Source organism: Pan paniscus, chromosome 7 (genome assembly GCF_029289425.2).
Source record: "Pan paniscus chromosome 7, NHGRI_mPanPan1-v2.0_pri, whole genome shotgun sequence".
NCBI lineage: Eukaryota > Metazoa > Chordata > Mammalia > Primates > Hominidae > Pan > Pan paniscus.
The window spans coordinates 137,225,537-137,251,191 of record NC_073256.2 but is presented as its reverse complement, the minus strand read 5'-3'; the positions used below and the strand labels follow the sequence as shown (position 1 = coordinate 137,251,191).

The 25,655-nt window shown below is 38.7% G+C and overlaps 1 protein-coding gene across 6 annotated transcripts in view; it reads left to right on the top strand.

Annotated features, from left to right (window-relative positions):
- Positions 1 to 25,655, top strand: part of TAF2 (TATA-box binding protein associated factor 2) — a 102,408-nt gene that overhangs the window by 8,097 nt on the left and 68,656 nt on the right. For 4 of the 6 annotated variants that reach the window (XM_063606474.1, XM_063606473.1, XM_055116887.2 and 1 more), the window contains exons 3-6: positions 6,016 to 6,176; positions 18,787 to 18,905; positions 21,162 to 21,303; positions 23,134 to 23,365. In XM_063606474.1, the coding sequence (XP_063462544.1) occupies positions 6,016 to 6,176; positions 18,787 to 18,905; positions 21,162 to 21,303; positions 23,134 to 23,365 (654 nt within the window). Of the gene's footprint in view, positions 1 to 6,015; positions 6,177 to 7,472; positions 7,533 to 18,786; positions 18,906 to 21,161; positions 21,304 to 23,133; positions 23,366 to 25,655 lie in introns of those variants that run through there. The other 2 variants (XM_063606475.1, XM_034966536.2) reach the window with 2 other exon arrangements.

Here is a 25,655-nt window from a genome sequence, read left to right as displayed (position 1 = left end):
CCAAATCTTAAGTCCTCACATTTCAAAACCAATCATGACTTCCCAACAGTCCCCCAAAACCTTAACTCATTTCAGCATTAACTCAAAAGTCCACAGTCCTAAGTCTCATCAGAGACAAGACAAGTCCCTTCCGCCTATGAGCCTGTGAAATCAAAAGCAAGCTAGTTACTGCCTAGATACAATGAGAGTACAGGCAATGGGTAAATACAGCCATTCCAAATGGCAGAAATTAGCCAAAACAAAGGGGCTACAGGCCCCATGCAAGTCTGAAATACAGCAGGGCAGTCAAATCTTAAAGCTCCAAAATGATCTCCCTTGACTCCATGTCACATCCAGGTCATGCTGATGCAAGAGGTAGGTTCCCATAGTTTTGGGCAGCTCTGCCTCTGAGACTTTGCAGGTTGCAGCCTCCCGGCTGCCTTGACTGAATGGCGTTGAGTGTCTGCAGCTTTTCCAGGTGCACGGTGCATGTTGTCAGTGAACCATTCTGGGGTCTGGAGGATGGTGGCCCTCTTCTCACAGCTCCACTAGGTGGTGCCTCAGTAGGGACCCTGTGTGGGGGCTCTGACACCACATTTCTCTTCTGCACTGGCCTAGGAGAGGTTCTCTGTGAGGATCCTACCTCTACAGCAAATTTCTGCCTGGGCATCCAGGCATTTCCATACATCTTCTGAAATCTAGGTGGAGGTTCCCAAACCTCAATTCTTGACTTCTCTGCACTCGCAGGCTCACCACCACATGGGAGCTGCCAAGGCTTGAGGCTTGTACCATCTGAAACTATGGCCCAAGCTCAAAGTTGGCCCCTTTCAGCCCTGGCTGGAGTGGATAGGATGCAGGGCATCAAGTCCCTAGGCTGCACACAGCGTAGGGACCCTGGGCCTGGCCCACAAAACCACTTTTTCCTCCTAGGCCTCCGGGCCTGTGATGGGAGGGGCTGTGTGAAGACCTCTGACATGCCCTGGAGACATCATTTTCCCCATTTTCTTGGGGATTAACTTTCAGCTCCCTGTTACTTATGCAAATTTCTGTAGCCAGCTTGGACTTCTCCTCAGAAAATGGGATTTTCTTTTTTCTTTTTTTTTTTTTTTTTGAGACAGAGTCTCACTCTGTCCCCCAGGCTGGAGTACAGTGGCTCAATCTCAGCTCGCTGCAACCTCCACCTCCTGGGTTCAAGCAATTCTCTGTCTCAGCCTCCTGAGTAGCTGGGATTACAGGTGCCCACCACCATGCCTGGCTAATTTTCTGTATTTTTAGTAGAGATGGGGTTTCACCATCTTGGCCAGGCTGGTCTTGAACTCCTGACCTCATGATCCACCTGCCTCAGCCTCCCAATGTGCTGGAATTACAGGTGTGAGCCACCATGCCCAGCCCGGATTTTCTTTTCTATCATTGTCGGTCTGCAAATTTTCCACACTTTTATGCTCTACTTTCATTATAAAATGGACTGCCTCTAACAGCACCCAAGTCACCTCTTGACTGCTTTGCTGCTTAGACATTTCTTCTACCAGATACCCTAAATCATCTTTCTCAAGTTCAAAGTTCCACGAATCTCTAGGGCAGGGGCAAAATGCTGCCAGTCTCTATGCAAAAACATAGCAAGAGTCACCTTTGCTTTAGTTCCCAACAAGTTTCTCATCTCCATCTGAGACCACCTCAGCCTGGGCCTTATTGTCCATATCACTATCAGCATTTTGGTCAAAGCCATTCAACAAGTCTGTAGGAAGTTCCAAACTTTCCCGCATTTTCCTGTCTTCTGCGCCATCTAAACTGTTCCAACCTCTGCCTATTACCTAGTTCCAAAGTCGCTTCCACATTTTCAGGTAACTTTTTAGCAGCACCCCACTCTGTTGGTAGCAGTTTACTGTATTAGTTCATTTTCATGCTGCTGATAAAGACATACCTGAGACTGGGCAGTTTACAAAGGAAAGAGGTTTAATGGAGATCTTACAGTTCCACGTGGCTGGAGAAGCCTCACAATCATGGCAGAAGGCAAGGAGGAGCAAGTCATATCTTACGTGGATGGCGGGAGGCAAAAAGAGCTTGTGCAGAAAAATTCCCGTTTTTCAAACCATCAGATTTCATGAGATTTATTCACTTTATGAGAATAGCATGGAAAGACTTGCCCTCATGATTAAGTTACCTCCCACCAGGTCTCCCACAACACATGAGAATTCAAGATGAGATTAGGGTGGGGACACAGCCCAAACATGTCAGGTAACTTCAGTGGAATGATGACTGCATAAGTCATACTGTACTGAATGGAAGAGAGAGTTGGAACAGTGAACATATTCTACTTTTTCAAGAATTTCTGTTTTGAAGGTATGGGAAAAAGATGGCACAAAATTCATTTGAGGATAGCATAGATCTAAAGGCATTTAAAACCTTGAGTCTTGAACATATTTATAGGCACAGGAAAAAATTCTACAGAAAGGAAAGATTGTAATTATAGGAGAGAGAAAAACAGTGATATTTCTGAGGATATTGTGGGGAGTGGGTGCTAAAGGACCATTGGATATATCATTCTTAAACAGAAGGGAAAGATGGGTACGTGAAACAGAGGGGCAAGATAATTGGTAGTTGGCAGAGGAGTGGTTGAATTTAAGGATTTAGGGTGAAGGGAGAAAAAGCCCCAGGAGTGCCAAGAAGATTAATAAATGCTTTTGTTATTCTTTTCTGAATTCTTTTCTGGTGAGAAACTGGAAGAAGTCAAGGACAGGAGGATTTCAGGCAGTTGAACAGGAGGACTGGGAGAGAAGTAATGAGAGGGGTGAGGAGAGGCATTGTGGACATTTGAGTTCATAATGTCAGCATCAGAGCAGTTCTAAGCAGTGATGAAGTGCTTTTCAGAGTGTGATCTTGATTCTTCCTGGATGGAAGTGAAGATTGTAGGAATTGAGGTCAAGGAACTTTGAGGCAGTTTTATTGGATGGATCAGACACATCTATATTCAAGTCACTTAGAGTGATGGCAGACTTGTGTTACAAAAGAAGAGTATGTGACCAGTTGCAGTATTTATACCTGTAATCCCAGTGCTCTTGGAGGCTGAGATAGGAGGGTCACTTGAGGCCAGAAGTTCTAGACCAGCTTGGGCAACATGATAAGACCCGTCTCTAGAGAAAAAAATTTTTAATTAACCAGGTGTGGTAATGCATTTCTGTAGTCCCCAGCTACTCTGGAGGCTGAGGTGGGAGGATCACTTGAGCCTGGAAGATTGAGGCTGCAGTATGCCATGATTGCTACACTGCACTCCAGCCTGGGTGACAGAGCAATACCCTGTCTCTGAAAAAAAAGAAAAAAAAAAGGCAAGAGTATGAGCCTTCAGCAAATGTTGGGGAATTTCATAGATATTAATGAAGAAGCATAAAGGATGGTGTACCTGTATAGCATGAACACAAAGGATAAACAGAAAAGAATAACAAAAGCATTTATTAAGCAAATACTAGATGCCAGCTATAATTTTAAGTGTTTTCCATGTAAGTTTTTCAGTTGTCTTTGTTTTTTGAGATGTGATCTTGCTCTGTCACCCGTGTCACAATCATGACTCGCTGCAGCCTCAACCTCCCAGGCTCAAGCAATCATTCCACCTCAGCCTCCCCAGTAACTGGAACTAAAGCCACCATGCCTGGCTAATTTTTTAATAGTTTATGTACAGATAGGGTCTTGCTATGTTGACCAGGCTGGTTCTGAACTCCTGGATTCAAGCAGTCCTCCTGCCTCAGCCTCCCAAAGTGCTAGGATTACAGCCGTGAGCCCATGCCTGGCTGTTCGGTGGTCATAATAACACTAATAGGCCAATAATGTCATTTTTTATGAGGAAACTGAGGCACAGTGGGCTGGAGTTACTAGCCCAATATCATACAGTCACTAAGTGGTAGAGCTAGGATTTGAATACAGGGAGTCTACCTCCAGAACACCTGCTTTTCACGGTGACACTACACTGTCCTTAACCTTGTAGTGTACATTAAATAAAATCCTATAAGTGACCCAGAAGTAGTCGTGGAAACTAGGAGAATGCCTGTTTTCCACTACCCTCGTTTATAGTGAATGGGAGAGTAAGTAGCTTCTTCTCTAGGAGGATTCAGGAACCATTTCATTTAAGGCAAGAGGGTAGAGAGGGAGTTTTAGAAAAGGTTGAAAAGCACAGGGGAAATGTTTAAAATGGAGTGTGGGCTCCAGGAGAATGGTTATCTGTGAAGTGGTGGGGAGAGAGCAAGAAGCAAGGAGTGAGAAGCTAGATGACCCGAGGGGCTTGCAGTTATGCCAGTGGCTAAGGGTGGCAGAGATTGAAGACTTGTAGAGGTTAATGGGTCTGAATGTTTCAGGCAGGTGTAGGTTAGAGCCCTAGGTGGTGGCAGAGGCCTGATGGTACAAGGAGACTGGGCTTTTCCTATCTTCCTGAAATACATTTCATCATTCTATTATTGTTACCAGAGTTTAGAAAACCAGATTCTGTTCTTATGTCCCACCCAAGTAGCAGTTGACAGTACTTTCTTTAATCTTTTGTTTTGTAGTTGTCTTCGTTCTAAATCTTATCTTTCAGCTGATCCAAGCTCATTTAAATTTAGAATGGTCATTGGATGACAGATATGCTAATTAAAAGGAATTCTGGTCTTCCTACAGCAGCTCATAGTTTACACCTTTAAACACAGAATCTTTATCAACTTTATTTTGGCCTTTGTTCTTTTGTTCTCTGTGTTTCTAACTCACAGATATGTGCAGATTGTTCTAATTTAAGAGTGTATGGCTCTCCTCTTACTTGGGAATTGAGAACAAAGGGGCTACAGAATCTCTAGGCTTTCTTGAGCGGTTGGACTAAATGTTACCTAAAAACAATTCTTGCATATTATTTAAAACCCTTGTACCCACAGGCATTATGGCATAGTGGGAATTGTTTGGAATTATTTAGTTGTGTCTGAATCTCTAGTCTCTACTTATTACTGACCTACTTTTTTTGCCTTTGTTATCTTATCTGTAAAAAGTTAACTTTTTAAAATACTGTACAGTAGTATTTGTAGCTTCTCTGTAGAAAGTATAAAGTAGTACTTGTCTCTTAGAGTTGGTATTAGGATTAGAGGGAACATAGGAAAGTATCTAGTGTAATGTCTGGTACATGGTAGCAGCCATTATAATCTAGTCCTCTGTGGTTGCTGTCTGAATTTTGTCTTAGATATTTCTGTTATAGCCTCTGAAATTTTTCTCTTCACGTTGGAGTCCTGAAATATTGCTATTTCATGCTGTCCCTTGTTTTATGTTTGAGTACATCAATTTTCAACCCAGGATATTAAAATCAATTAACATATATTCTGTGTTTCATCTGTTCGTCTTTCCCATTGATTGAATACAAGAGGGTGGTGGGCAGTCTGTATTTAACTGTTTTTCATGTGTTGGATACAGAGACATTGCTACCATACAGCTAACATGGTAGAACTACATATGGCCTCTGGACTACTTGATAGGAAGTGATTGAACACTGTGATGTATTTGCTGCTCCTGGATATGGCAGCAGATTTTTCCTACTTGCCTTGGTATCTTTTGTAGCTCTTGCTGTTTTACCTGTCCTAATTTACTCATGAGCAGAAACTCATACTTGTTAGCTTCAGTGGTATAATTTTTTACCCCTTTTTTTTTTCTGCCATGTTCTTTCACTCATCAGCCTTCTGGTTTTGATTCCCTTTCTGCTCTGTCATTTTTTTATTCTTCCCTTTTTAGGGCCTAGTCTGTTTAGAAATTCTGGTTTTTGAGCATAGCGAGCCCTTTTACTTTTTTCTGACTGCCTAATTTTCACTGATAGTGAATATGAACCACCAGGATGATAAAGTATACATAACTCACACCCATTCAGTCACTAGGACAATCATGTTTGAAATTAAGATACTTGGAGAGCATATGTATGTATGTAGCTATTTGGGATTTTGTCTCTGGAGTATAATATGTGTACAAGTGGTAAAAATAAAAGAAATATATTCTGAAACATACCAGTCTTTATAATGAAGTTGTTATTCTCTATCTTTACAGGGATTTGTGGAACTGACTATATTTCCCACAGTTGCAAACTTGAATAGAATCAAGTTGAACAGCAAACAGTGTAGAATATACCGAGTAAGGATCAATGATTTAGAGGCTGCTTTTATTTATAATGACCCAACCTTGGAAGTTTGTCACAGTGAATCAAAACAGTAAGTTATGCACTTTAAAAGCCACTATTTTTAACAGTTTTGAAAAAATGTTTTTAATGATTGGATTAGTTTTTCTCAAAGTATTTTTTTTTTGGATCGTTAATAGGCTTTGAATCCCAATCTTTATCTGTTTTACCACTCTGTACATTTGGTTCAAGTGATTTTGCTAGCTGTGCCCAACGTAGTTACTAAGTTTCCCTTCTTCATGTTAAAACTTTAAGGAAGTATTATCTGGGAACTTTAATTAGATTTTCTTAGTCATTTTTTTTACTTTCAGTGTTTTTCTTAATTATTTACTTCATAAATTTTGAAAGTAATTTTCAGTGGGTTAGATGGTCACTGGAATCTGTAGACCAGAGGCTACTTTAAAATATTCTATAAAATATTCTATAAAAAAGTTTTAGAAAGTAGATAATGAAATTGACTGCATTAAACTATCTTATAAACATATTAGGTCTAAAGTAGCTCGTTTCTTCACCTTAGATAAATACTACATCTATTGAGGCTACTTCTGATTTTTATCATTAAACATATGTTGCTGTTATCAGTTTTATGTTCTACTTTTTCTATTTCATACTTTGTTTCCATTTTCTGTGTGTGTGTGTGTGGGCTTCATTTTTTGTCATCTTTGTGGTTAAATAATACTCCATTTGCTCAGTGTAGTATAGTTTGTATAATTATTCTCCAGTTTTTTGGCATTTTGCAGTCATAAGTAGTGAGTGAATGTTTTGTCACATACAAATTTTTTTCCCTTTGATTATTTTACTTTTCATTTCTAATGGCTGTTTTCAGTATTTTACCTGATTGTGCCCTAGTATTTAAATGTCTACTGCTTTAAATACTATCAAGTACAGTTGAGGGCACTTGCTTTTTCAAAGCTTTGATAACATTGGGTTATATCATTTCTGTGATTCTTTGTGTTTTGGGGTAGGTTGCCAAAACTTTATCATAAACTTTTTAGTCAAGATGATGTTTTAACTAGTCTAGAGGTATAATTCCTTAAGGCAGCAGTTCTTAAAGTGTGATTCCCAGACAAGCATCAGCATCAACTGGGAACTTGTTCTACAGGCCAGTTCTCAATCAATACCCCAGACCCACTGAATCAGAAATTGTGGGTAGGCTCCTACAGTTTGTGTTTTAACAAGCTTGCCAGGTGATTCTGATACAGACCGAAGCTTGAGAACCACTGCCATAAGCAATTGCAAAGGTTTAGAAGGGAGGCTTATTTTTAGACATATTTATGGTCCCAATAATCATTGGTTTAAAATCTTTCACATTTAGAGAGGAGATACACAAATGGGATTGGAAAAATTCAGGGAACCCTGATTTACTCCTGTAACTTTCCATTTCACAAAGGTGAGTTGTTGAAATTACATTGCTTTTAAAGCCACATTTGTAGAACTGACATAAAAAGACTTATTACAAAATTATCTGCATCCCTTTCCCCCCAAAAACAAAAACTTCTACCTTTGGGGAAGTTAGTATACACTAATAAATGGAAAGGTCACCTGATACAGAGCAGATAGAGGACCCATTACCTTGCCAGAAGGCCAAAATATCCACCCTATCCAGCCTAGAACTCTGCATTTGATAATAGGGTAAGATGCCTGTTTGTCAGTCACAAAAGACAGTGTCTGTACATCTTTTTTACTAATAATTTGTTGTTGCTGCCCAGGTCTCAGGATAATCTGTTAAGTGTAATGACAGGGATCCTGGTCTGTTAAGGAAGCAAGCTTTACTTTGCTCTTTTTATTTTGATAATATTCCCTAAAATTTTTCTCTAGTAATAATGGAAGATGCCTCATTACTTTTAGTGTTCTAAATCAGCAGTTTCATGGAAGACAGTTTTTCCACGGACCAGGGGGGCAGAGGGGGTTTTGGATGAAACTTCCACCTCAGATCATCAGGCATTAGATTCTCATAAGTAGTGTGCGACCTAGATCTCTTGCATGCGCAGTTCACAATAGAGTTTGGGCTCCTATGAGAATCTAGTGCTGCTGGTGATCTGACAGGAGGCAAAGCTCAGAAGGTAATGCTTGCTCACCCACTACTCACCTCCTGCTGTGTGGCCTGGTTCCTAACAGGCCACAGACCTGTATATATATTATATTTATAATATAAAGAATGAAAAGGAAGTTATAAAAGAGAATCTTTTCAAAGGTTAGGCTAGGAAATTGGGAAAGATGGAATGTATTTAAAGTTTTTCATTCAACTAGAACCATAGCTCTGTTGGCCATGGCCACTTAGTAAATGCTTGACTAATAATTGTCTACTATGCTTGACTATCCCTGCTTTTTTGCTTAGCTTTAGAATCTTGATTACTCTTTAAGAGAGGTGATTTTCAATATTTTTGCTTCTGTTTATCCTCTGAATTATTCAAAAAGAATTTGAAATTTATTTTAGAGTTTTATTAGACAAAAGTTTTAGAAAGTAGCTAATGAAATTCGCATGAAGGATAAACAAGTATAGGATGGTGGATACTTACTATTAAGTTACTGCACAATTCCTAGAGGAAAACTGTAGATTTGTGTCTTATATTTCTGATTGCCATAGCAAAGAGGGTTTTTAAGATTCATAAGACATGACAAAAACACACTAATTATTCAGAAGAAATATTATGTTTATTGGCAGTTAGATATGAAAAAGACAAGTGAAAGATGTTATTTTTAAAGAGAACTTTGGGAAAGGCAGATAGCTAAGGCCTTTAGCATGCTCCTAGATGCTTCTGTTACTTATTTCTAAAATAACTTTCTTTCTTTAATGAACCAATAAAGCTAAAACAGAAATTAAATATAGCAGTTTTGAAATTAAAAGTGAAACATCAAATTCCGTGGTAAATTTGATTTTACCATTGATTTTACATACAAATATGTCTTAACACTGAAAGAAGTACTATTTAATCACATTTTCTTATTATTTGTTTTAAAGTTAAGGTGCCATGCCCTCCCTATTTTTGATTTTTGAAAGAGTGTGCTTACAGGCCTGGTGCGGTGGCTTATGCCTGTAATCCCAGCACTCTGGGAGGCCGAGGCGGGCAGATCATGAGGTCAGGAGATCGAGACCATCCTGGCTAACACAGTGAAACCCCATCTCTACTAAAAAAAAAAAAATACAAAAAATTAGCCGGGTGTAGTAGTGGGTGCCTGTAGTCCCAGCTACTTGGGAGGCTGAGGCAGGAGAATGGCGTGAACCTGGGAGGCGGAGCTTGCAGTGAGCCGAGATCGCGCCACTGCACTCCAGCCTGGGCGACAAAGTAAGACTCCGTCTCAAAAAAAAAAAAAAAAAAAGAAAGAGTGTGCTTACAGTGGTTGAGATTCAGCTCCTTTGAACTGTAGAGGAATATAAGGAAAAGAAACACTTGGATAAGAGGCTGAAAGGCATTTCTATCTATTTTATCCAACTGTTAGCTGACATGTTACCTTACGTATACTAACAATTTAAAAACATATTGGTTATGTAACGTGTATAAGCAGCTGTCTTTTTGCTTTACTATTTGTCAATAAAATAATTCAGCACTTGAAGTTTTTCGACATATATTTTGTGTGTGAATCTTATGGATTGTAGATAGATTGTAGATTGTCTCCACAGGAGCTACACTTTGGTGTTTTTGTTTTTGCTGTACTTCTCTTTTCTTAGAAAAAGTTAAATGTAGACTTTGTCAGAGAAACTGTCTCTGTGGATGGGTAACCTAGCTTTTTTTCCTCTTTGTTTTGTTCCTAGATAGGCTTTGCCTCTTTTTCTTTTCTTTTTTTTTTAAGACCAAGTCTCGGCCGGGTGCAGTGGCTCACGCCTTTAATCCCAGCACTTTGGGAGGCCAAGGTGGGCGGATCACGAGGTCAGGGGATCGAGACCATCCTGGCTAACATGGTGAAACCCCGTCTCTACTAAAAATACAAAAAATTAGCTAGGTGTGGTGGCAGGCGCCTGTAGTCCCAGCTACTCTGGAGGCTGAGGCAGGAGAATGGTGTGAATCCAGGAGGTGGAGCTTGCAGTGAGCAGAGATCCAGCCACTGCCCTCCAGCCTGGGCGACAGAGCGAGACTCCCTCTCAAAAAAAAAAAAGACCAAGTCCCGCTCTGTCATCCAGGCTGGAGTGCAATGGTGCAATCTCTGATCACTGCAACCTCCGCCTCCCAGGTTCAAGCGATCCTCCTGCCTCACCCTCCCGAGTAGCTGGGATTACAGGCATGTGCCACCACACCTGGCTAATTTTTGTATTTTTAGTAGAGACAGGGTTTCACCATATTGGTCAGGTTGGTCTCGAACTCATGACCTTGTGATCATGAGTTCGAGATCATGCCTTGTAATCATGAGTTCGAGATCATGCCTGCCTCGGCCTCCCAAAGTTCTGGGATTACAGGCGTGAGCCACTGCACCTGGCCAGGCTTTGCCACTTTGAGAAGCCCCCCACCCCGCCCCACTTTTTTTTTTTTTAAAGACAGAATCCTGCTCTGGCGCCCAGGCTGGAGTGCAGTGACACGATCTCGGCTCACTGCAACCTCCACCTCCTGGGTTCAAGCGATTCTCCTGTCTCAGCTTCCCTAGTAGCTGGGACTACAGGCGCGCACCACCACACCCAGCTAATTTTTTTTTTTTTTTTTTTGTATTTTTGGTAGAGACAGGGTTTCACCACATTGGCCTAGCTGGTCTCGAACTCCTGACCTCGTGATCCGCCTGTCTCAGCCTCCCAGAGTGCTGGGATTACAGGCATGAGCCACCACATCCAGCCGAGAAGCCCTTTTTTATTTTACTTGAAATGTCCCAACTTTTCAGTGTCAAAAATGAGTTTAATTTCCACCAAGGAGGGGCAGCAGAAATGAAATTATCTATTTTAGTATATAAATGAAGTAGTTATCCAGTTATAATGATTTTTTTAAATTGCTGTGGTTTTTTTTTTAAGATTTTGTAGATTCTATATTTTAATGCAGACTTCTACATGGAGTTTAAAATTCTTTCATTAATGTCACATAATAGAAATTGGTAATTCCCTTATTGATTATGGTTAAGTAATAGCAATAGTTTAACTGAGCTACAATGCTGCACTGCCAGTTGGTTTATTAGTATTAGAATTAAGTTATCTTAGAGTTGGAGGGACATTAGAGTTCATTTAGTTTAAACTTCAACATGAAGCCTTACTATTTCATCTTCTACTTGAATACTTCCAGTTCGGCAGGGCTCATAATATGTTTTTCTTAATTTTTTTATTTTTATATTTTTAAAGACAGAGCCTTGCTCTGTCACCCAGGCTGGAATGCAGTGGTGTAATCATAGCTTACTGCAGCCTTGAACTCCTGCACTGAAGCCATCATCTACCTTAGCTTCTCGAGTAGCTGGAACAATATGTGCATGCCACCACGTTCGGTTAATTAATTAATTTTTTATTTTTTACTGGATGCATGGTCTCACTATGTTGCCTAAACTGGTTTTGAACTCCTGGCCTCAAGTGGTCCTTCTGCCTTGGTCTCCCAAAGTGCTGCAATTACAGGCATAAGCCACCATGCTTGGTCCTCATTATATTTTAACACACCCCTTTCATTATTTCTAAATGCTGGAAAGTTCTTTATTACATTGAGCTACAGTTCGTTTTGCCTTAATAGTCACAAACTTAATCCTAATTAAATACATACTTTTCCCCTAAGTTTTCTTATCTTCAGGCTACAGAATTATTGAGATTACTCTCAACCATTCCTCATGTTAGAAACTCTTTCTCAATTTATTTCCATCCTCTTTGTCCTTCTCTGGATAATCTCAGATTTGATACTGTGTTTTCTTAAATGTGGTAATCCCGGAACTCTAGATATGGTTCTTCCTATTTGGACTAATCAGTATTTACATTCCAGTAGATTCCAGTAGATCCATTTTGTCCTTTATCTAGATACAGTATTTCTAGTAGTTGAAACTCATTTGCCTTTTAAAAGTTGTTTTAGGATTAAAAATCACAAACCAAATATCCACTGTCCTCAAGAGAATCACCTAACACCCATAAGGATTCTTGTAGACTCATGGTAAAGGGGTAGCTATTGTTTTATATCAGATAGCAGGAGTAGCTATTCTTTTATATCAGATAAAACACATTAAAGCAACATGAATAGGCATTTGTTAAAAGAAGATATACAAATAGCCAACACATATAAAGACATTCTCAACATCACTAATGATCAGGGAAATACAAATTAAAACCACAATGACATACACCTTATCCCAGCCAGAATGGCCATTATGAAAAAGTAAAAACAAAACAAAAAAAAACAGATGTTGGCTTGGATATGGTAAAAAGGGAATGCTTATACATTGCTGGTGAGAATGTAAATTAGTACAAGCTGTGTGGAAAACAGTATGGAGAGTTCAAGTAGATCTACCACTTGATCTGGCGTTCTCACTACTGGCTACCTATTAAAAGGAAAATAAGTCCCTATGTCAAAAAAGACACCTACATGTTTATGTTTATTGCAGCACAATTCACAATTGCAAAGATATGGAACCAGCCTAAGTCCACATTAACTGATGAGTGGATAAAGGAAATGTGTGTGTATGTGTGTGTGTATGTATACATGTGTGTATATACACACACACATACACCATATATATACACATATACACACACACACACACACACACACCATGGAATACTACTCAGCCATAAAAAAATAATGAAATGTCTTTTGTAGCAACGTGGCTGGAACTGGAGGCCAGTATTCTGAGTGAAGTAACTCGGAAATGGAAAACCAAATACCATATGTTCTCATTTTTTATTTGTATGTTGAAATCTAAACCATCAGATTATTCGAGACTAAGCTATGGGTATGTGAAGACATACAGAGTGATAGAAGTCTGGATATTGGAGACTCAGAAGCAGGGAGGAGGGAGAGATTTAAAAAATGACATATTGGGTGCAATGTACACTACTTGGGCAACAGATACACTAAAATCTCAGACATTCCTATTGTAAAATTCATCTATGTAACCAAAAACCACTTGTACACAAAAAGCTATTGAAATTAAAAAAAAAAATGAGGCAGCAATCACATTCGGCTCCTTGTCTTGAGCTATCTATTAATGCCTTGAAACTGCCTGTTATGGCCCAGGTAGTTAGTTAACCTAACAAGGTCACATAGGATGCTATAACTCACACTCTATATATAGCCAATCACTAATCAATGTTATTTCTTTAAACCAGTGAGAATCCCTGACAGACAGTTTTGTGTCAACCCACTTCCTGTCCCTCTTTTTTGTCTTTAAAAACTTGCGTGCAACAAAGTTTAAATGGAGGCCATATCCAAGGTTACTTGGGTGAGTCTTCTGAGCAGCTGTTGTCACTTTGGCTCATGTAAACGCTCTAAATTTTAAAAAAACCAAAAAAGTTGCATTTGTAGTTGGATCAAATTTGAGCTTGTAAGCAGTGAAACCCCTAGGCTTTTTCATAGGAAAACCTGTTAAGGTAGATTTTTCACTCAGCAGCCTTATGTCATGGTTCCAGGTTAAATTTTGTTTTGGTTATTTTTAGAGTCATCCTTGTTCATTGTGGTTTTGGCTTATTACTTTAATTTTTCAGTTTGTGAAAATTTATCGAGCTGTTTACTAGGGCGTGTGTAGCTTTCTGATTTACTTCCATAAAAGTTTACTTCCATAAAAGTTTACTTCTATAAAAAATTTTTTAAATAGAGGGAAAGTTTACAAATAATTGAAACTGAAGTTTTATAAAATCTGCATCTATAGTTTGAAGAGGCAGATGTTCTTTATTTGACAAATGATTATCATATTAATTCAATATGGATATTTAAAATTCTTAGAGAAAATTATATCTATTCCCTTAATTTACTAATTTTTCAATATCTCTCTATAGCATTTCTTCTCTTTAAGTTGCACTTCTGTAAGGAGGATTGAGAGATGGGGATGGTAGAGGTTATAGGGCAAGGACATTAAATATTTTTGTAGTCATTATTATTCTGAAAATTGAAAACATTATAATTTTACACTGTAATTTTTGACTTCTATGAAGTTATTATGAAAGAAAACATTTGATTTGTGTATTGAAATCTAAACCATCAGATTATTTGAGACTGGCTTCCCAGTTGATTCCATTTATAATGACTCACTCATTTTATTTGGACCACTTCACCTTTTCTCAGGAAATGAGGAGATTAAATGAAAATAATTTCCCATAAAAAACTAATTAATATGTAATGTTTAAATCTGGCTTTCTTTTTGTACAATAGTTATTTTATTTTTGCATTTCCCTGATAACTTGGGGTGGAATACAAGTTTTGCAATCATCAAATTTTATGTTTTTGAAATTTTATTGAAAATAAATTATACTCTATAGATAAAATAGTCCTTAAAATTAGATGGTGTGTTAAGTAAGTGCTGACAAGGATTTGGAGCAACTGGCGCTTTCAGATCTTGCTGATGGCAATGCAGAATGGTACAACTCTTCTGAAACAGTTTTGTAGATTTTTAGAAAGTTAAATGTGTTTACCATATGACTCAGTAGTCCCACTGTTAGGTATTTGTACTACAGAGATGAAGCTTATATTCACACAAAAATCTGTACACAAATGTTCATAACAGTTTTATTTCACACTTCCAAAGCTGAAAATAACCTAAATGCCCTTCAGCTGGTCAATGGATCAACAAACTGGTACAGTCTATACAATATAATACCACTCAATGGCAAAAGGATCAAATTATTAATATATGTAACCACTTGGATGAATTTCAAAAACCTAGTGACACAAGCCAGTCTCAAAAGGTAGCATTCTATGTGATTCCATTTATTTAACACAAAGGATAGCATAAGGGACTTTTTGGGGATGATAGAACTGTTCTATATCCTACTTTTGGTGGTTAACTGAATCTGTACATATGTTAAAATTTGTACAACTGTACACCCCCAAAAAAGTGTTTTTTTAATTGTATGATAATTTAAAAAAACACAGGCATACCTCCTTTATTGTGCTTTGCTCTGTTGTGCCTCGCAGATACTGTTTTTTGTTTTTTTTTTTTTTTTTTACAAATTGAAGATTTGTGATAACCTTACATCAAGAAAGTTTATCAGTGCCATTTTTCCAACAACACATGCACATTTCATGTCTCTATGTCACATTTTTGTAATTCTTGCAATATTTCAAACTTTTTCATTATTATATCTGTTAAGGTAATCTGTGATCAGAGATCTTTGATATTACAATTGTAATTGTTTTGGGGACGCCACAGATGGCATCCATATAAGATGGTAAACTTAAATGATAAACATTGTGTGTGTTCTGACTACTCTGTGGACCAGCTGTTCCCTGTCTCTGTCCACCTCCTCGGGCCTCCCTGTTTGCTGAGACACACAATATTGAAATTAGGTCAATTAATAACCCTACAATGGCCTCTGAGCATGCAAGTGAAAGGAAGAGTCTCATATCTCACACTTTAAACCAAAAGCTATAGAAATGGTTAAGCTTAGGGAGGAAGGCCAAAAGCTAGACCTCTTGGCCCCAGTTAGCTAAGTTGTGACTGCAAAGGAAAAGTTCTTGAAGGAAATTAAAAGTACTGCTCCAGTGAATACACAAATGATAAGAAAATGAAACAGTCTTATTGCTGATGTGGAGTAGGTTTTAAAGATCTGGATAGAAAATCAAACCAGCCACACCATCCCTTAAGGCCAAGCCTAATCCAGAGCAAGGCTTAACTCTCTTCAGTTCTGTGAATGCTGAGAGGTGAGGAAGCTGCAGAAGAACATTTTGAAGCTAAGAGAGGCTGGTTCATGAGGTTTAAGAAAAGAAACTTTGTAACATGAAAGTGCAAGGTGAAGCAACAAGTGCTGATGTAGAAGCTGCAGCAAGTTATCCAGAAGATTTAGCTAAGGTTTTTGATGAAGGTTGCTACACTAAGCAACAGATTTTCAATGTAGATGAAACAGCCTTCTACTAGAAGAAGATGCTATCTGGAACTTTCCCAGCTAAAAAGAAGTCAGTGCCTGGCTTCAAAGGACAGGCTGACTCTTTTATTAGGGGCTAATGCAGCTGGGAACTTTAAGTTAAAGCCAGTGCTCATTTACCATTCCAAAAAATCCTATGGCCCTTAACAATTATGCTAAATCTGTTCTTCCTGTTCTCTGTAAATGAAGCAACAGAGCCTGGATGACAACAGGTGTTCACAGTATGGCTTACTGAATTGAATATTTTAAGCCCACTGTTGAGATTACTGGTCAGAAGAAGAGTCCTTTCAATATGGTACTGCTTATTGACAAGACACCTGGTTACCAAAGAGCTCTGATGGAGATGTACTAGGAGATTAATACTGTTTTTATGTGTGCTAACATAACATCTATTCTGCAGCCTATGGATTAAAGAGTAATTTCTACTTTCAAGTCTTATTATTTAAGAAATGCATTTCATAAGGCGATAGTTGCCATAGATAGTGATTCCTCTGAGGGATCTGGACAAAGTCAGTTGAAACCCTGAAAAGGATTCACCATTCTGGATGCCATTAAGGACATTCATGATTTAGGGAGGACGTCAAAACATCAACATGAACAAGGGTTTGGAAGAAGTTGATTCCAAACCTCATGGATGACTTTGAGGGGTTTAGAGAAGGAAGTAACTGCAGTTGTGGTAGAAATAGCAATGAAACTAGAATTAGAAGTGGAGCCTAAAGGTAAGACTGAATTGCTGCAGTCTCATGATACAACTTTAATGGATGGAGGAGTTGCTGCTTATGGATGAGCAAAGAAAGTGGTTTCTTGAGATGGGATCTACTGGTGAAGATGCTCTGAATGTTTTTGGAATGTCAGTGTTCATTGTCATTGTCAACAATGTTTATTTAACAGAAAGAAATTATTAAAATATATTGAGAAGTCTTTTCACTTCCAGAACTCTGTGCTTTGTAGTTGTTACCTTGAATAGTTGTTAAAGCCATAGTTATATTATATCCTTCCTAACTGGTAGAGAGATTGATGAAGATGGAGAGGGAATGGCCTCTGTCAAGTTAAGAGTCTGTAGCCTTAATGTTTCTTTAATGGCTTTTCTCATTTTATTTTTCCTTTAATTATTCCGTAGAATATGTGGAACTTGTCTTTTTATTTTTATTTTTTAATTTTTTTGAGAAAAAGTCTCACTCTGATGCCCAGGTTGGAGTGCAGTGGTGCAATCTCAGCTCACTGCAACTTCCGCCTCCCAGGCTCAAGTGATTCTCGTGCCTCAGCCTCCCGAGTAGCTGGAATTACAGGCATGCACCACCACGCCTGGCTAATTTTTGTGTTTTTAGTAGAGAGGGTTTCGCCATATTGGCCAGGCTGGACTTGAACTCCTGGTCTCAGGTGATCCACCACCTCGGACTCCCAAAGTGCTGGGATTACAGGCATGAGCCACCGTGTCCAGCTAAAACTTGTCTTTTAACTAGATGAAAAAAGTATTAAGTTATGGGAATGTCACTAATTTCACCTTGTGGCTACACCTAACGGCAGGATGGCAGACATAAAGGTGTACAACGAGGATGTGGTCCATGGTGTTTGTGTATTTCATCTTGTATTCTTGCCCTTCCCATTCCATATCTTTTTCCTGTCTTTCATTTCTTTCGTATTTTTTTAAACTAATTTCAGCGAGGAAATGTAATATGTGTATATGTACACATGTAAGTTGCTTTTATGGAGTACAATTTAAAAACCAGTTGAGAACAACATTTTCACGTTTCTGTAAGACTTCATCGTATTGTTTTCATCAAATGGGAAATAAGGTCAGATAACTATGGAACAAATATTTATGTAGTAGTCTCTCCTGACATAGTGAATATAACAGTGAGCCTGCTGAAAATTCTCTGCTTCGTTAAGCTTACATTATGATGCACTAATGGGTGGAGGTAGGTGCTATTACATTTTGAGGAACTGAGTCCCATCCTGATTTGTTTTAGACATCTTAATTTTTGTCAAATTATAAAGCTTGTTGAATCCATTCAATTTTTTGCCACATTGATAGGGAATAATTATTTATTCAGTGCTTCACGTATTCTTTACATTTGTATCAAAAAAGGATAGTGGCTTTGGCATTCCAAAATTAATGAAGAATGTGATAGTCATAATAATAGTCATGTAACTTGGTGAGTAGAATATATATTCTGTTGTATTCATAGATTAATAGTTTTTAACATGGTGAGTAGAGCAAACCATTACTTGGCTAAAGAGTGTTCTTAGAAATTATATAAGAAGATAAAATGCTTACAAATAATTGGTATCAAATGATATTTAAGAAAATGCTCAGAGGCCAGGCATGGTGGCTCATGCCTGTAATCCCAGCACTTTGGGAGGCCAAGGTGAATGGATCACTAGAGGTTAGGAGTTCGAGACCAGCCTGACCAACGTGGTGAAACACCATCTCTACTAAAAATATAAAAATTAGCCGGTTGTGGTGGTGGGTGCCTGTAATCCTAGCTACTCGGGAGGCTGAGGGATGAGAATGCTTGAACCTGGAGGTGGAGGTTGCAGTGAGTTGAGATGGTGCCACTGAACTCTGGCCTGGGCAACAGAGTGAGACTTCATCTAAAAAAAAAAAAAAAAAAGAGAAAGAAAGAAAAATGCTTGGTAAGATACATGGCTTATTATTAAAAGTTGGCTCTTTTTTTTTCCCCAGGAGAAACCTCAATTATTTTTCCAATGCTTATGCAGCTGCAGTTAGTGCTGTGGACCCTGATGCAGGAAATGGAGAACTTTGCATTAAGGTTCCATCAGAGCTATGGAAACACGTTGATGGTAAAGCACCAAGAGTATATTGACTGTACACTAAAATCATGTTAGATTCAGAGACTAGAGAATTTTACATGAGAACTAATGATGCTGGCCAGGCACTGTGCCTCATGCCTGTAATCCCAGCACTTTGGGAGGCTGAGGCGGGTGGATCACCTAAGATCAGGAGTTCAAGACCAGCCTGGTCAACATGGCGAAACCCCATCTCTACTAAAAATACAAAAATTATCCAGGCTTGGTGGGCGCATGTAATCCCAGCTACTCAGGAGGCTGAGGCAGGAGAATTGCTTGAACCCAGGAGGTGGAGATTGCAGTGAGCTGAGATCGCACCCCTGCACTCCAACCTGTGCAACAGAGTGAGACTCCATCTAAAAAAAAAAAAAAAATGAAAAAACATTAATGATGTCAAAATTGTAAATTAACCAGTTGAAATATACAGAATGGGTTGGAAGCTCTTTTTCTTATTAAGGATCACTGGCTAACAGGATGATATCATTTCAGGGCTGTGAAAAAAGCAATTTATTTCACCGTTGTTTTTTAAAGCAAAAAAAAAATTTTTTTTTGTTTTGTTTGAGACGGAGTTTCGCTCTTGTTGCCCAGGGTGGAGTGCAATGGCGCAATCTTGGCTCACTGCAACCTCTGCCTCCCGAGTTCAAGGAATTCTTCTGCCGCAGCCACCGAGTAGCTAGGATTCCAGTCTCCTGCCACCACGCCTGGCTGATTTTTGTATTTTTAGTAGAGACAGGGTTTCATCATGTTGGCCAGGCTGCTCTCGAACTCCTGACCTCAGGTGATCCACCCTCCTTGGCCTCCCAAAGTGCTGGGATTACAGGCGTGAGCCACTGTGCCTGGCCGTGAAAAATATTTTTAAAAAATCATACAGATAGAACCCGCACAATATCAAATTAGTTTAGAATTATAGCATTTTGTAGCAGGAAAGATCCTGAAAAAATCTGGTTAAATTCCTTCTTTTTACAGAAGAGTAATCTGAAGTCTAATGAGAGTGAGTGACCTGCTGAACTTCACTTAGCAAATTATTGGTGAAGTTAAAGCTAAAACACATGGTTCCTGATACTCAGTCTGCAGACTTTTTAAACCTTCTTTGTGTCTTGTGTAAAGTTTTAGCCATTGTAATATTGTATATTAGCTTCCGCCTTGCTTATTTAGCCTTATAAAAATTAATCAAGGAAGTAAAAGAGTCCTTGTTTTGTTTATTGGTTTCCGTTGTGGGTGCTGGGGGCGGGGTAGGGTTTGTGGAGGAACTTACCCTAATTTAGGGGACAGACGTGGAAGTCGTCATTGCATTTTTAGGGTTTGGAGATAGTGCATATGATTGTAATTCTTGGAAGGAAATTAAAATCTTATGAAAGCAACGCAGTTTATAGTGAAGAAATCAAGCATAACAAAAAACGTGATAATAATGCAAATTCTCCAGTGGTGTTCCCTACTCTACCTCTCATCCTTGTACTCCCCAAAGTCACCCAGGGTTAAGTTTGTGGGATAATATAATAAGAGAAAGAACTTGAAAAGTAAGTGTATTAGTCCGTTTTCATGCTGCTGATAAAGACATACCTGAGACTAGGAGGAAAAAGAGGTTTAATGAACTTGTAGTTTGACATGGCTGGGGAGACCTCACAATCTTGGCAGAAGGCAAGGAAGAGCAAGTCATGTCTTATGCAGATGGCTGCCAGCAAAAAGAGAGAGAGAGAGCTTGTGCAGGGCAACTCCCATTTTGAAAACCATCAGATCTTGTGACACTTATTCACTATCACAAGAACAGCAAGGGAAAGACTTGCCCCTGTGATTCAGTTACCTCCTACCAGGTCCCTCCCATACCACATGGGAGTTATGGGCGCTGCAAGATGAGATTTGGGTGGGGACACAGAGCCAAACTATATCAGTAAGTTTGGGGTTGGATTTGGAAGGCCTAAGTGTGCAGTGTGGGAGTTTTGGACTTTTTAGGCATTGTACATTGTCAGAAATGTTGAGAGGAGGATATGGCGTAACCAAAGGTGTATTTTGGGAAAATAATACAAGCAATAGTTATAATTGACTGGAGGTAGAAAACCAATAGGGGCAGCCTGTTGAGTTAATATAGGCAGACATATGGTAAAAGTCTAAACTAGGGTAAGTAGTGTGGTTTTTCATATAAATCTCAGTCCTCAATTTCATTTCATGTTCAGCATTAAATCTTTGTCTTTATTATATAGACCACTGTAACTTACTTATGTATCAATGTGTGTATATGTTTATTTGTTGCAGAGTTAAAGGTCCTGAAGATACACATCAATTTTTCTTTGGATCAGCCCAAAGGAGGTCTTCATTTTGTGGTACCCAGTGTAGAGGGAAGTATGGCAGAGAGAGGTGCTCATGTTTTCTCTTGTGGGTATCAAAATTCTACAAGGTAGATTATAAATTCTTAAATATTTCAATTAATTTTTAAATTGCATTTTTTATGTATAGGCAAGACATACATTTGGTGTAAAACAAGAAATACTAGTTTTATTCCCTCCCAAATTTAGACTTCTTTCAAATTACTTTCTGTTAGTCATTCCTCTTAAAAAAAAATTTTTTTTTTTTTTTTTTCAGACAGTCTTGCTCTGTCACCCTTGTTGGAATGCACTGGGGTGCTATCTCTGCTCACTGCAACCTGTGCCTCCTGGGTTCAAGTGATTCTCATGCCTCAGCCTCCCAAGTAGCTGGTATTACAGGCATTCACCACTACACCTGCCTAATTTTTTATATTTTTAGTACAGATGGGGTTTTACCATGTTGGCCAGAATGGCCTTTAATTCCTTACCTCAAGTGATCCGCCTGCCTCGGCCTCCCAAAGTGCTGGGATTACAGGCATGAGCCACCATGCCCGACCCCTCCTCAATCTTACATCTCCCTTCTTCTCTCTCATTTTCATGTCTACTGTTCTAAAATAATCATCTCACTTGATTCCTTCTTTTTTAAAAACTTTATGTTGAAGTAAAACATACATACAGAAAATTGCACAGAATGTAAAGCTCGATGAATTTTCACAAGTGAACAAGCCTACATAATTTACATCTAGAGACAAAGAATATTACAAGCATTATAGAGACCTCCTCTCACCTGCTTTCATACTCTACTTCCCCACTCCACATTCTACTACTCAACTCTGCTTATTTATTTTTTTTGAAACAGAGTCTCACTCTGTTGTCCAGGCTGGAGTGCAGTGGCATAATCTTGGCTCACTGCAATCCCCACCTCCTGGGTTCCAGTGATTCTCCTACCTATCCTCCTAAGTAGCTGGGACTACAGGCATGTGCCACCACACCTGGCTAATTATTTTATTTTTAGTAGAGATGAGGTTTCGTCATATCTTTAGTAGAGATAGCCTGTTGCACCAGCTGGAGTGCAGTGGCGCAATCTCGGCTCATGCAACCTCCACCTTCCAGGTTCAAGTGATCCTCCTGCCTCAGCCTCTGGAGTAGCTGGGATTACAGGCAGATGCCACATGCCTGGCCAATTTTTGTATTATTAGTAGAGACAGGGTTTCACCATGTTGGCCAGGCTGGTTTCCAACTCCTGACCTCAGGTAATCCACCTGCCTCAGCCTCCCATAGTGCTGGGATTACAGGTGTCAGCCACTGCGCCCAGCCTGTCCTCAGATTATTATAATAACTTCTCTAAACCAGGGATAATGTCTTACATACTTTTGTGCCTCAATACTAAGTACCTACCCTGTCACGTAACACCTTACTGAACTGATGAAAGCTGACTATAAATATTATATCTAACTTAACCAGCACTCAGTTTGAATTTATACAATACGTTACATACTCCAAAAAAGCAGTTTTATAATTTAATGGAATAAATTCTGAATGTTAGTTATGCTTTATAAAACTTTTTGCTGTGAGCCTTTTTTAGTTTCTAGAAATGAATGCTGCATAAAAACTGACTAATGTGCGTATACAAGTTAAAATTATTTTTTAAAACACTGAAAGCTAAGAATTGCTTAACTCTTTTTAGGGTTTGAACTGATGGTACCACATAATATATTTTCTTAATATTGCCAAATAGTATTTGGAAACAGATTTTATTTTATCAGATTTTTTTCAGGTTGTACAGTAAAAAGCTTCAGTAGCCAAATAGCTAAAGGTTTTGTTTGTTCATTTTCTAGAAATGCTAAAATAACTTGCATGTGGGGAAAACAATGTAGAGAACTCTTTGAATACATTTTCTATACTGTCAATCTTTTTTCTAGATTTTGGTTCCCTTGTGTTGATTCATACTCTGAATTGTGTACATGGAAATTAGAATTTACAGTAGATGCTGCAATGGTTGCTGTTTCTAATGGTGATTTGGTGGAGACAGTGTATACTCATGATATGAGGAAGAAAACTTTCCATTATATGCTTACCATTCCTACAGCAGCGTCAAATATCTCCTTGGCCATTGGACCATTTGAAATACTGGTAGATCCATACATGCATGAGGTAAGTCAGAGCTCTCCTCTCTTACTCTTCTCCTGGCCCTTTACTGCTTTTAAAAAGATAGATATTGGCAAGGCACGGTGGCTTATGCCTGTAATCCCAGCACTTTGGGAGGCCAAGGTGGGCGGATCACAGGGTCAGGAGATCGAGACCATCCTGGCTAACACAGTAAAACCCTGTCATTACTAAAAATACAAAAAATTAGCCAGGCGTGGTGGTGGGTGCCTGTAGTCCCAGCTACTCGGGAGGCTGAGGCAGGAGAATGGCTTGAACCCGGGAGGCAGAGCTTGTAGTGAGCTGAGATTGTGCCACTGCACTCCAGCCTTGATGACAGAGCGACATCTCAAAAAAAAAAAAAAAAAGTAGATATTAATGAAATATTGTCTTCCTTCACTCTTTTTTCAACTATCAAGAATATGACTAGAGAGAAAATGTTTCCTTATCTAATATATATAATGATGTGAATTCTTGAATGAATTTCTTTCAAAATGTTGTATTTAAATTTCAGATTATTTTCCAACAGAGTCTTAGCATTTCAAAAGAGCTTCAGTTATATCTTGATTTAGCATATAGGTAGATTTCTGTAACAAATTTTGTTCATTACTAATGACATCTTTTCATTTATCATGTTTTTGAATGTTGTGGTCCCATCTCTGGAATCTAAAATATTGTAAATTAAAAATTAAAGAGCAAGATTTATTCTCTCTTCAACCTATACAGAGGAAAACAGACAGACAGAGTTAGAAACCTGGTTAGCAAACTCATGAAGACTTCTAGTTTCTTCCCAGCACATATCTTATCACAATTCATTTATCAATTGACAGGCCAAATCACAGTTTTAGGCCTCCCCAAGCATGAGACTTCTGCTGATTAGAAAATGATTTATTAGTTGTTAACTCTCTTCTTTCGTCTTCAATTTAGGTTTATTTTTTAAAAAAGAAATACATAAGCATATAATTTGACCACGTATATCTCCACAGCATTTCTTTTAGTCATGTGAATAAAAATTGAGGGCAGCAGGCTTTCGGTGAGCTCCTCAGTTTGCCTTTTATATTTGCCTTGCTGAAATTCACAGGATTTGTAAAATCACTCATGGAAAAGATTCAGGATATTTTGTGTTGGTTTTGCTTACGTTGTCTTAACAATGACTCTTTTTAAAGGTTTATCCACTAATAAGATTAGCAGTGAACTTTATTGTCTTTGGTAAATGATCAGCTTTAAACATGCTACCTGACTTCAAACTATACTACAAGGCTACAGTAACCAAAACAGCATGGTACTGTTACCAAAACAGAGATATAGACCAATGGAACAGAACAGAGGCCTCAGAAATAATACCACACATCTACAACCATCTGATCTTTGACAAACCTGATAAAAACAAGAAATGGGGAAAGGATTCCCTATTTAATAAATGGTGCTGGGAAAACTGGCTAGCCATATGTAGAAAGCTGAAACTGGATCCCTTCCTTACACCTTATATAAAAGTTAATTCAAGATGGATTAAAGACTTAAATGTTAGACCTAAAACTATAAAAACCCTAGAAGAAAACCTAGGCAGTACCCTTCGGGACATAGGCATGGGCAAGGACTTCTTATCTAAAACACCAAAAGCAATGGCAACAAAAGCCAAAATTGACAAATGGGATCTAATTAAACTAAAGCGTTTCTGCACAGCAAAAGAAACTACCATCAGAGTGAACAGGCAACCTACAGAATTGGAAAAATTTTTGCAATCTACTCATCTGACAAAGGGCTAATATGCAGAATCTACAAAGAAGTCAAATTTACAAGAAAAAAACAACCCCATCAAAAAATGGGCGAAGGATATGAACAGACACTTCTCAAAAGAAGACATTTATGCAGCCAACAGACACATGAAAAAATGCTCATCATCACTGGCCATCAGAGAAATGCAAATCAAAACCACAATGAGATACCACCTCAAACCAGTTAGAATGGCAATCATTAAAAAGTCAGGAAACAACAGGTGCTGGAGAGGATGTGGAGAAATAGGAACACTTTTACACTGTTGGTGGGACTGTAAACTAGTTCAACCATTGTGGAAGACAGTGTGGCAATTCCTCAAGGATCTAGAACTGGAAATACCATTTGACCCAGCCATCCCATTACTGGGTATATACCCAAAGGATTATAAATCATGCTGCTATAAAGACAGATGCACATGTATGTTTATTGCAGCACTATTCACAATAGCAAAGACTTGGAACCAACCCAGTCCATCAGTGATAGGCTGGATTAAGAAAATGTGGCACATATGCATTATGGAATA